The sequence below is a fragment of the Triticum aestivum genome, chromosome 5B (assembly GCF_018294505.1).
Source record: "Triticum aestivum cultivar Chinese Spring chromosome 5B, IWGSC CS RefSeq v2.1, whole genome shotgun sequence".
In the NCBI taxonomy this organism is placed as follows: Eukaryota; Viridiplantae; Streptophyta; class Magnoliopsida; order Poales; family Poaceae; genus Triticum; species Triticum aestivum.
This window is the reverse complement of record NC_057807.1, coordinates 574146625-574157208: the sequence shown is the minus strand read 5'-3', so window position 1 is coordinate 574157208 and position 10584 is coordinate 574146625. Positions and strand designations below refer to the sequence as shown.

The 10584-nt window shown below is 48.0% G+C and overlaps 3 protein-coding genes and 1 pseudogene across 3 annotated transcripts in view; 2 read left to right on the top strand and 2 right to left on the bottom strand.

Moving 5' to 3' along the window:
* Positions 1 to 1630: 1630 nt before the first annotated feature.
* LOC123116976 (rust resistance kinase Lr10-like) lies at positions 1631 to 4145 on the bottom strand. Its single transcript, XM_044537839.1, has 3 exons — positions 3220 to 4145; positions 2952 to 3130; positions 1631 to 2721 (listed from the first exon to the last, which is right to left on the bottom strand). Exons 1-3 carry the CDS (start codon positions 3903 to 3905, stop codon positions 1631 to 1633), a joined length of 1956 nt encoding a protein of 651 aa, XP_044393774.1. The 5' UTR covers positions 3906 to 4145.
* Positions 4146 to 4294: 149 nt separating this feature from the next.
* On the top strand, positions 4295 to 7777 carry LOC123116975 (rust resistance kinase Lr10-like; annotated as a pseudogene).
* A 184-nt stretch (positions 7778 to 7961) lies between these two features.
* Positions 7962 to 9507, top strand: LOC123113307 (protein NDH-DEPENDENT CYCLIC ELECTRON FLOW 5). Its single transcript, XM_044534504.1, has 2 exons — positions 7962 to 9080; positions 9179 to 9507. Exons 1-2 carry the CDS (start codon positions 8046 to 8048, stop codon positions 9368 to 9370), a joined length of 1227 nt encoding a protein of 408 aa, XP_044390439.1. The 5' UTR covers positions 7962 to 8045; the 3' UTR covers positions 9371 to 9507.
* An 84-nt stretch (positions 9508 to 9591) lies between these two features.
* LOC123113308 (PHD finger protein ING2) overlaps positions 9592 to 10584 on the bottom strand; it is a 5103-nt gene continuing 4110 nt past the window's right edge. Inside the window, exon 8 of the mRNA XM_044534505.1 lies at positions 9592 to 9932. The gene's annotated coding sequence lies outside the window, so the exon portion shown is untranslated. The remainder of the gene's footprint in view (positions 9933 to 10584) is intronic.

The following is a 10584-nucleotide window of genomic DNA, read 5'->3' as shown; positions in this document are numbered from 1 at the left end:
TACTTTTTGTAGCCATTTATTTTTACTTTAATGCAGGTGCTTGAATTGATCCTAATTAATTCAACAAAATTAATTGTATACTTTGCCCTAATAGTCAGCCTTGAAAAGCTGAAATTGCTTTTGGAGGCCGAGCTCCAGGGAGGCCTCCAAATGCAAAATTCAAAATTTGAGAAAATTCATATTTTTACATTTCAAAAAAATCTGAAAAAAAATACATATATAAATGAAGGCATAATGCACAATTGTGTAAATTTTCAGGACGAAATACGTTGAAATGAGGCAAAAAAAACTGAAGCTTTTTAACACATGATATTCATCCTCCCGGATCATGAATTTGTTTTTTTTTTGTACACGCCGCATTTCAACGTATTTCATCCTGAACTTTTATACACATACACCTCACATCCTTGTTTACTTGTTCAAAATTTTCCAGAATTTTCTGAAACCGGAAATTTTGAATTTTAACTTTTTTCAAAAATTCTGCCTCCATGGAGGCCGAGATACAAAATGCCCTATACTCCTTGAAAAGGCCCATGTTAACGACTTCGCCCCAGTGGCCAGTGCCCTCCAAAAACATAGAGCCGGCCCTGAGATCCGCCGCCGCTCGAGCAGCTCCGGCGCTGCTCGAGGTAATCTGCCGTCGGGACTCCGGTGCAGGCCAGCGCCACGCGCGTGTGCAGGCGAGAGCAGGCCAATGGCGGCGGCGGCGAAAGGGGAGGTTAAGGCGACGGCAGTCTACGACGATGACCTGGATGCGGCGGCGGTTGGCAGGGAGTATGAGGCGACGGCAGACGGCGACGGTGACCTGGATGCGGCGGCGAGGGGCATGTCTCCTTCCTTTCCCCGCACCTCCTCTCGGCGGCGCCCCACATGTAGAAGTAGCACTTAGAGGCAAGCTTCCTTCACCCCTAAAAACACAAGTTTCCTCCAAATTTACTACTACATTCAAGCGCTCTTTGATCTATGGGATCTACAGTATACGTGATAAAGTGTAATTCATGTCAAATCCAAATATCATGCCGCACAGCGAAAAGCACGCAACTTCCTTAGAACTTATTTTGCCCGGCTGCACTGACAACGGAGAGGCAAACCTCACTGAAAAAGAAATGCATACCTGATCTGTTGAAAGTAGTTGCAGAAAACTGAAAAAACAACTACTCCTAGTAGGTTGCAGATTCCGAATTTTTCTGCCATTTTTTGTCATAGCGTCTTGAACAGTGTCATGGTTTGATGCTTCTTTAGTTGGGCTGCAAGGATGTGCCATCGGGAGCTGCAGGACTTGAAAATCACAAACAGCGCCAGAAGAAAAAACTGCAGCACGACGCGCCATCAGTTCAGAAAATATGTCATGTACGTACTGCATTTTCCCCATGTATAATCCTCTGTGTTCATTTTCCTTCAAAAAAATTCATGACTGCTCACACCCTTTTGGGCAATGGGACAAATGAAATTTCACGCTCGATACCCATATTATGCTTGTATTTCGGATGAACATTCACAGGAAGCATGACTTATAATATACAGTATAAAACATCCGCATTCCATGGTTCATAACAACCATTACTGCAACTTTTCACAAGGTAAGTTTGTCACCTCGTAATAATTTACTTCATCGAACATAAAGGAAATTTCACTCGCCCTCCTCCGAAATGGTAGTCAGCTCAGAGAGGAAATGGTAAGGCTCCACTACAGGGCTGTGCTCATCGTCACAGAAGAATGGCCTTGAAGGCACCTGCACGCTATCAACGCTCCCTTCGAGCATCTCTATGACTTCGCTCATCTCTGGCCGATCGTGGGACTTCATCTGGATGCAACACAGACCAACAAGGCACAGCTTCCTCTCCAATTCATGCATCTCAGCAGATATCTCACCCGGTTCATGTTTAGTTAGCCGGTCATACACCCACGATGGGTAGAATGCCTGGCTTGAGTTTGCCGCATTCGGGTCTGCGTTCCTGCGTCCTCCAGCCATCTCCAACAGCAGCATCCCGAAGCTGTAAACATCAGACTTGCTGGATATGACGCCAAAGCTTCGGGATATCATCTCAGGAGCTATGTATCCGATTGTTCCCCGTAGGGCGCTCAACGGCACAAAACTGTTGTCCCTTGGGTATAGCTTGGCAAGGCCAAAATCAGCAATTTTTGGGACAAAATTGGTGTCAAGAAGGATGTTGTGCGGCTTGATATCAAAGTGTAGAATCTGCATGTCGCATCCTTGATGCAGGTAGTTAATCCCTCTAGCAATGCCCAAGGCAATTTCATTGAGCTTGTCCCAGGAGAAACTCTTCTCGACCGAGAAGATGTACTTATCAAGAGAACCATGGGGCATATACTCGTAGACTAGCGCCCTCCTCATTTCTTCCGAGCAGAACCCGACCAGACGGACCACATTAACGTGGTGGATCCTGCCAATGGTGGAGACCTCACTGATGAAATCTTCTCCATCGCAGCAGGATTTACCATCCAGCATCTTGATGGCCACATGAACATCGCCTGGGAGCAGAATGCCCTTGTAAACGGAGCCATAGCCTCCCTGACCCAGCTTGTCTCTGAAATGTCTTGTGACCGCAACAATATCTGTGTAGGCATACCTTACCGGGCCGATCATTTGCTGCATTTGTAGGAACTTCTCGACTGCGTCGATTGTGATCCTTGTTTTCCAATATTTGTGGGCCAGGAAGAACAGTACCACCAGGGGAGCAATCACGAACCTGCATACTCCTGCACACATAGAACAACTTTATGTGGGATTGCCAAGAAACTACTCCCTCCGTTCACAAATACAGTATAAGATGTTTTGAATATTTCAATATGGACTACATACGGGCTAAAATGGATGAACAAACACACTAAAACATGCCTATATACTTTCGCAAAAAAGTTAGAACATCATATATTTGTGAACAGAGGGAGTGCCAGCGTTGCTAGTATATGTAATTCTATCAGCGTACCAGCAATGAACTTCAATATTGACGGGGAGAATACTATCGCAGAGCGTACTGAGTGAAGGTGTTCAGTGGAACGCAAATTATCTGCTCCAAATGCACAATACAGGATTTGAGAATCAACCGTAAGAATGACCATAAGCCAATGTATGAGAAGATGAGCCACCGACTCTCCAGGGTCTGGGCTGCATACAATGAAGAAAGTGTAGACAAGTCAGGCATATATGTTTCAAAACAGAAGGACGGTGTGCATACGTATAGATCGCAAACTCACACAATCAGATCCTTCAGGCAGCCCGTGAAGCTCCCAGGCCCGTAAAAAGGAAAGAAAACAGGAAATCCTCCTCTGAGGGACCGTACCAAAGTTTCGTGGCTTGCGTTATCATATCGCATGCTCTGATCACCCAAAGCAGCCATGGCCAAGTACCCGCAAGAAGGCTTAAGCTTCTCAACATGATAAGAGTCGATCAGCACATAGACGAAAGAAGTGCCGGTGCTCAGACAATCCACCGGTCTGTAGTCACTAGTGTTGGTGGTCGGCTGTGAACAATTCACAAAGTTGGCCCATGTAACCCTGAGGGAGGGGATCAATTCGCTGAGGCCGTCGGGCCAGTGGAGACCATTTAGGTAGGGACGCTGGTCCCAGCGAGGAAGAGGGCAGCTGCTGCTCATGTCCAGGTTGGCGTCCACGACCCAGAAGTATGAAAGTTCATAGTTGATCTTGGTGACCAAGTATGTCCCTGTGTTGATCTGAATTGTAGCCCGGTCGCCGGCGCAAGCCAGCTCGTATGACGGAGCACCGCACTCAGCTGGATCGCCTTGTAGGCGGAAAGGGTGGTGGACGTCCTGGAAATTGCCGCAAGAAAAAGGAGGGCAGGCGTACCTATCATGTCGCCCCTCAACATCCACGGCGAGAACCGCGGCCAGGAAATGCAGCAGCAGCAACCACCATGGAGGCATCGACGATATCCGATCGATTGTTTAGCTCTTGCTTTGGCTTGGTTGAAGACTTTCCTTCCCTTGTAGTTGGCTGGGCACAACCATGCACAGTGTAGTGGGAAGGAGGGTGAAAAGAAAACAAACACTGCACAAGGGAGCGATGCTTGAAAAGATTAAGAAATAGCATGTAGAAAGACCTGGTAGTGGTAGGGGATGGTGAACGTCCACATCAATGCATCCATATGTCACCACAAAGAAATACGTGCCACATATATATATGATGCATATATGAAAACATCACTGCTGCCATATGTCATCACAAAGAAGATGTGACACACACACACACACACACATATATATATATATATGATCCTTGTTGACTCGTTCTAGTTCGTATCATCTGGCAGAGATGCTGGCATATGCCGCTGCGATCTGCCGAGGTAGTTGATACATGTCAGTGTCAGGTCTGGGATTCTAATGTAGTCTACCGAAGCTTGATCTACAAGGACGCACAGCCAAAGCCAAGTACTAGAAAACGATATGTACAGGAGGTTTGTATTGACTCATGGACAGGGGAAGTTTTTGCTCAGGCAAGCACAGCTTAGACTACTGATTTTCTTCTTCTTCTTCTAATGTCTTTGCAATCACAATACCTGGCTTACCTTCATCCGCCTCTGCAGCGCAGCAGTAGAAAGATGAGTATATTTCTTGTCGCAGCCCTGGTGGCCTGCCTTGCCAGCCATGGAGCCGGCACGGCCATGGCTTCGGCAGCTTCAGATGACCAAGATTTCTTCAGAAACTGTCTGCTGTCTCGATGCAGCAGAGATGGACCCGAGATCCGGTTCCCTCTCCAGCTTGATTCCAGCAACACATCATCATCATCGTCATCATCCTGCGGCGCGACGACATGCGTGAAGCTAGCATGCTCAGGCCAAGACACCATCATGCTTCACCCACTTCTTGGCCCATGCCGTGTCACCGCCGTAAATTACACCGGTGCCTCCCTCAGCATCACCCCGCTGACCTCCGCCTGCACGATGATTCACAAGCTCGTCTCGACAAGCTCACCACCAGCTGACACCGACCACCGCTGTGCTCTGCACTACAGTGGAGCTGGAAAGCTTGTCGGCTGCTCAAGGAAATTCACGCCAAGCGGGGTCACTCAGTATCCTGTCTATGACGACAGAGGTGCTTTCTATGCTTCTGCCTCGGCCGCCGCTGCCATCGCTGGCCCAATCTCCTGCCTTGGCAGCGAAACTCGCTTCTCGTATTTGGTGGCAACTGATGCTTTCATGTATGATCTTCCATTGGACTGCAAGGTCATCTCAGATGCTGCCATCCCAATATTTGGCATAGGGTTTTATGGCTCGGCTAACAAGCATGGTATGGAAGAAGGAACCCTCCGTTTTCATGACATAGCAGCTGACTGGAGCGAACAGGAGCCGTCATCCGTTGCCTCTCAGTGCCAAAAATGCGAGTTGAATGGGCAACGCTGTGCCTTCAGCTCACAAAGGAATGAAACATTCTGCTTGTCTCAACCTCATAAAGGTATTATTAATTTCTAACTTGACAAAACCGATGCCATCCCTTATTATCTTGTTAATTCCTAGTCTTAAAATCACTGATAATTTCCTTTTAGAATGTCCCCATAACTGTGCGGCATTTCCAGGAGTTTTGTTGTCAAATTATTTATTTTGCATGACAAAACATTTGGGTAGCTAGCTTGAGCAAACATATTATAAGCCCATGCAAATTCTCATCTGAATCTCAGAAAATTAAGAAACAAAAATGGGGTCACATATATTTTGAAGCTGGAGAAAAACTGCAGTGGTCAAAAGGTAAAATTTGAAAGAAAAAAAAAACTAAACAACTATTCCGTTTAGTATATCATGATAATTATTGCAATGACATGGGTTTGTCTGATCAATTAGCGTTTAGCATTTTCATGATAATGCAGATAGGCAAAAAAAAAAACATTTGGGGTAAACACAAGCAATCTCTCCATTGTAAAATATTTGCTTCAGAATTTCTTGCACCATATTCCTAGAACTTCAAGTTTATACTGTTACTACTGGACGTGAGCCAACAAGTTGCAGACTTTTTGTTTCTATTTTCCCTCTCTTTTTTCCCTGTGCCAACTGCATTCCTTAAAGTTTTTTACTTGCCTAGTTTTGGGCTAAAGCATACAGAAAAAACAAAAAACAAATAGGATTGTCAGGGGGTCGGAGTCAAAAATGGGATTCTTTGCTTCTTCCTCTAATGCAAAACTAAAAGGGTATATCCTAACCCATTGGCCAATTAAAACATCTTACCTTTTATTTCCCAAGTTAATAGTTAATTTCCCTTTTGTATAAACAAATAACCAAATTGTATTCTCTTCTTTGCTATTTGCAGGTTCACGTGTCAAAGTCATTGCAGGTACCGCTCCAATCCACACTTTGCTTTTATAGTTTTATTCAAAAAAAAAGGAAGAAAATACACTATTTATGTCCTAAGCATGAAATATTTACTAGTTACTCTCGCTCTTAACTTGTACCATCTCCATTACAATCACTAAGTGATGGCTCCCAACCCTAATGAATATGCTGATCCGTGCATTCAGCTACATCATCGGCGGCTGCATTCGTTGTTCTTGTGTTGATGGTGGCCACTGCTCTTTATCTTTCACTGAAAACAAGATACAATGAAGAGATACACTTGAAAGTCGAAATGTTTCTCAAGACATATGGTACATCAAAGCCAACAAGGTACACTTTCTCCGAAATTAAAAAGATAACGAGACGCTTCAAGGATAACTTAGGACATGGTGGATTTGGAAGCGTGTACAAAGGTGAGCTGCCAAATGGGGTTCCTGTGGCCGTCAAGATGCTTGAGAACTCTAATGGAGAAGGGCAGGAATTCACCAACGAAGTTGCAACTATTGGGAGAATCCACCACACAAACATTGTCCGACTACTTGGCTTTTGCTCTGAAGGGAGTAGAAGGGCTCTTATTTACGAATTCATGCCTAAAGATTCATTGGAGAAATATATATTCTCAGGTAATTCTATTATTTCTCGAGAACTCCTCGTACCAGACAAAATGCTAGATATTGCTTTAGGCATTGCTAGAGGAATGGAGTACTTACATCAAGGATGCAACCAGCGCATCCTCCACTTCGACATCAAGCCTCGCAATATCTTACTGGACTACAACTTCAACCCGAAGATCTCAGACTTCGGCCTTGCAAAGTTGTGTACAAGGGATCAAAGCATCATCACCTTGACCGCAGCAAGAGGCACTATGGGCTATATCGCGCCAGAGATTTACTCTAGGAACTTTGGTGGGATATCCTACAAGTCAGATGTCTACAGTTTCGGCATGTTGGTGTTAGAAATGGTGAGTGGACGGAGGAACTCAGACCCAAGTACGGAGAGCCAGAACCAGGAATACCTCCCGGAGTGGATCTACGAGAAAGTAATCACTGGAGAGGAACTGGTGCTTACTGTGGAAGTGACACCGGAAGGGAAAGAAAAGGCGAGACAGCTGGCTATCGTGGCCCTTTGGTGTATTCAGTGGAACCCAAGAAACCGGCCATCAATGACAAAGGTGGTAAACATGTTAACTGGAAGCTTACAGAATCTGCAGGTGCCCCCTAAGCCATTTGTCCCATCTGAAAAATCACCGCATGCCATAGACAAACATGGAGATATATCACCATAGTCTATTGGTACTACACATTTGATGGATATAGTTGATTCATGTGTGTATCGCTCTTTACCGTGGCGCGGTTTCTAGCAATGTAGTATAAAGTTTCTATTGCCAAGTCAATTGTGTTAGTTACCATCATGCCTCCTGATTTAGTCCATGAGCCATTATATTGTAATACTGGATTTGATGTGCAATGAAATAGTTGAAAATGCCATTGCCGTGATTTTTTTGACTTGTGCAGTTATTAATTTCAGTTGTGTAGTATCCACTGGTTCCCCTAAAACACAAGAGGATTATTAGTCCAGCAAAAAAAGATACTTGCCTCCTATTTTGTTTGATGAAAATGAGAGGAAAAACGGACCAAAATATCGAAGAGGCCACCCACACACACAAAAAAAATCTCAAAGCCGAAGGAAAAAAGTAGTTGCAGTGCAGATAAGGCTACCGCAGTGCCACTCGCCAGAATCGGCCATGGCTTTCCGCGCTCCGACTGCCACCACTGCCCATGGCCATGCCACTCCGGCTCCTCTGCCGAGCTCATGGAAGCACAGTACCGTCACCTTCCTCAGCTCCTCGAGGCTAATCGGCGGCGGCGGCGGCGGCCAGAGGGCACGGCTCGCGACTGCAGCGCATGCATTGTCGTCGGCGACGGCGGCGGCGCCCTTCCCTCCTCCGAACGCGGAGTACCTGGCCGCCGAGTTCTCCGGCCACGGTGTCACCTTCGAGGCCGTGGGCGACAGCTGCGCCGTGAAGATGGCGGTGCGCAACGGCAGCGCGGCGCACCTGCTGCTGCCCAGCGGGCTGGTCACGTCCTACAAGCCGGCCATGTGGCACGGCGCCGCCACGGAGGTGCTCCACACCACCGTCGGCGAGGGCCCCGGCGGGCGCCCCGTCATCCGCGGCGGCGTGTCCATGGACTTCCGGTGCGCTCGCGCCGTCGGCGGCGGCCAGGCGCCGCGGCCGCCGTCGTCGTGGTCGCCGGGCGGGGCGTGGTCGCTCCGCGACGTGAGGGGAGGCCCCACGGGGTCCATCTCGGTGGAGCTGGTGTCCGTGGAGCCGCCGGGGAGCGGGGACGGGGCGGAGGCGAGGTGCGTGGTGACGCTGCAGCCGGAGGCGCTGGCGTCGGAGTACGCGGTGACGAACGCCGCGTCGTCGCCGTCGGCCGTGGCGCTGTCGGGCGCCGTGTGCAACCACCTGCGCGTGAGCACGCCCGACGCCACCTACGCCGTGGGGCTCCAGGGCTCGGACTACCGCGGCAGGGAGCCCCTGCTGTCCGAGTTCAGCATCCTGCCGCCGGACTACTACGCGACGGCGCCGTCGTCCCCGCAGCCGCGCTGGGTCAGCAAGGGGCTCGACATGCTCCTCTCCGGCGGCGGGGGCGGGCAGAGCGCGCCGCGGGCGGCGCCGGAGCCCGACGGCGAGGAGGACGACAACTACAAGCACCTGACGGCGGAGCTGTGCCGGGTGTACCGGCACGCGCCCAGGGAGTTCACAGTCATCGACAGGGTACGTGACAAACGCAAAACTGAAGAAGGATCACAAATTCACAGCTGAACTGACGAACTGATGAAATTCTTGTGGAATTCATTGATGTTTGGGTGCAGGGCCGGAGGAACTCGGTTTGCCTGAGCAGGCGAGGCTTCGAGGAGCTGTACGTGTTCAGCCCCGGATCCAAGTACGAGTGGTACGGCAAGTTCGCCTACGTGTGCATCGGGCCTGCCATGCTGGAGCCCGTGGTGCTGCCGCCGGGAGCTACGTGGCAAGGGGCGCAGTGCATCCGCAACCCAAACCTGTAGGCATAGCATGTCTGGATGTACTATCAAATCATTTGTAGATATACAGCAGCAACAATATATTGCTCATGAGCAAGAAACTACACATGTGAAACAGGGAGATCAGTAGGCTTTGCAGTTGTAGTTACACAATAATTTAATACAATGTGTGCTGTAGAAGTGCATATGCTGCACCTCCAGCTCAACCAAGATGCACCAGATAATGGTGCTCAGGGGCAGAATCATGCGAGCAAAGGTTGCGATGACGCTTAATAGACATCACGACCAAAGTAAAATAGTTACCAGGTTACCAACACCTGAAACTATGATAGATTGTTTGCGGCGACAAGATACAACAACAGAACACGCCAAGCTTTTTTATCCTTCTCTAGAACAGTCGCGTCCTCTCCAGCATATACATTATTACCAAAATAAGACCACACTGTAAGCAAACGCCTCCTTACAAATTGAAACATGTACCATTTGGTATCCTCCTGTCCAAGAAAAGCTTCTGAGAGCCTCGTGTTGAAGAGTCCTGCATGTTGCGGAAAGTCTGGGCCGACCGGAACCGCTCGCCTCGTCAACACTGGCGAGCAAACGTTAAATAGTTATTAAGGGAGAAAGAAGCTTTCTTAAAACGACCCAAGAATTATCCCGAAAACAAGGGGCTGACTTCAAGGGACGTTACTTGAACGTGATTGCAGGTACATGTGAGGAAATGATTAAAGCATGCGGCGATTGACTACCAAGGTTCTCCCTCTGTATCAAAATATAAAACGTTTTTTGACACTATGACTGTCAAAAAATGTCTTATGTTTTGATACGGAGGGAGTATTGAATTCCAGTCGTGGGCTATTAGATTTTGAAGAGAGAGGTAAAGAAGGATGTCATGTGGGTGTTTTTCTCAATGGCTTGTGTTGGGTAATTAATTATAGGGCCTTTTATGTGAAATTGCAGTGGGCGTTACTAGTTAACAATCATGATTCCTTCATATGTCCCTGGATAAGCTTAATTCCAGCTGTACACTGTCGGTGCCTTGGGTCTGTTCTACAAACTTCTGCCTTTGCTTATTTGGCGGTGTCCCCTTTTTGGTGCACCTGCACTCCCGCGTGCTACATGTAAAAAAAAAAAAAAAACAGGCCCGGTGCTACAAGCTCCCACACCAGGTGGGTTCTAGGGAAGGATTATATGAGGCGAATCTTAGTGCCTTACCCCTGCGCAGTGCAATGCAGAGAGGC

Excerpts from the sequence above, each read along its gene's own strand:
- LOC123113307 (XM_044534504.1), top strand. The coding sequence starts at position 8,046 with ATGGCTTTCCGCGCTCCGACTGCCACCACTGCCCATGGCCATGCCACT. Across the intron at positions 9,081-9,178 it reads AGTTCACAGTCATCGACAGG|GGCCGGAGGAACTCGGTTTG; the intron begins GTACGTGACAAA and ends GTTTGGGTGCAG.
- LOC123116976 (XM_044537839.1), bottom strand. The coding sequence starts at position 3,905 with ATGCCTCCATGGTGGTTGCTGCTGCTGCATTTCCTGGCCGCGGTTCTC. Across the intron at positions 3,131-3,219 it reads TGCCTGAAGGATCTGATTGT|CCCAGACCCTGGAGAGTCGG; the intron begins GTGAGTTTGCGA and ends CATTGTATGCAG. Across the intron at positions 2,722-2,951 it reads AATATTGAAGTTCATTGCTG|GAGTATGCAGGTTCGTGATT; the intron begins GTACGCTGATAG and ends CTATGTGTGCAG.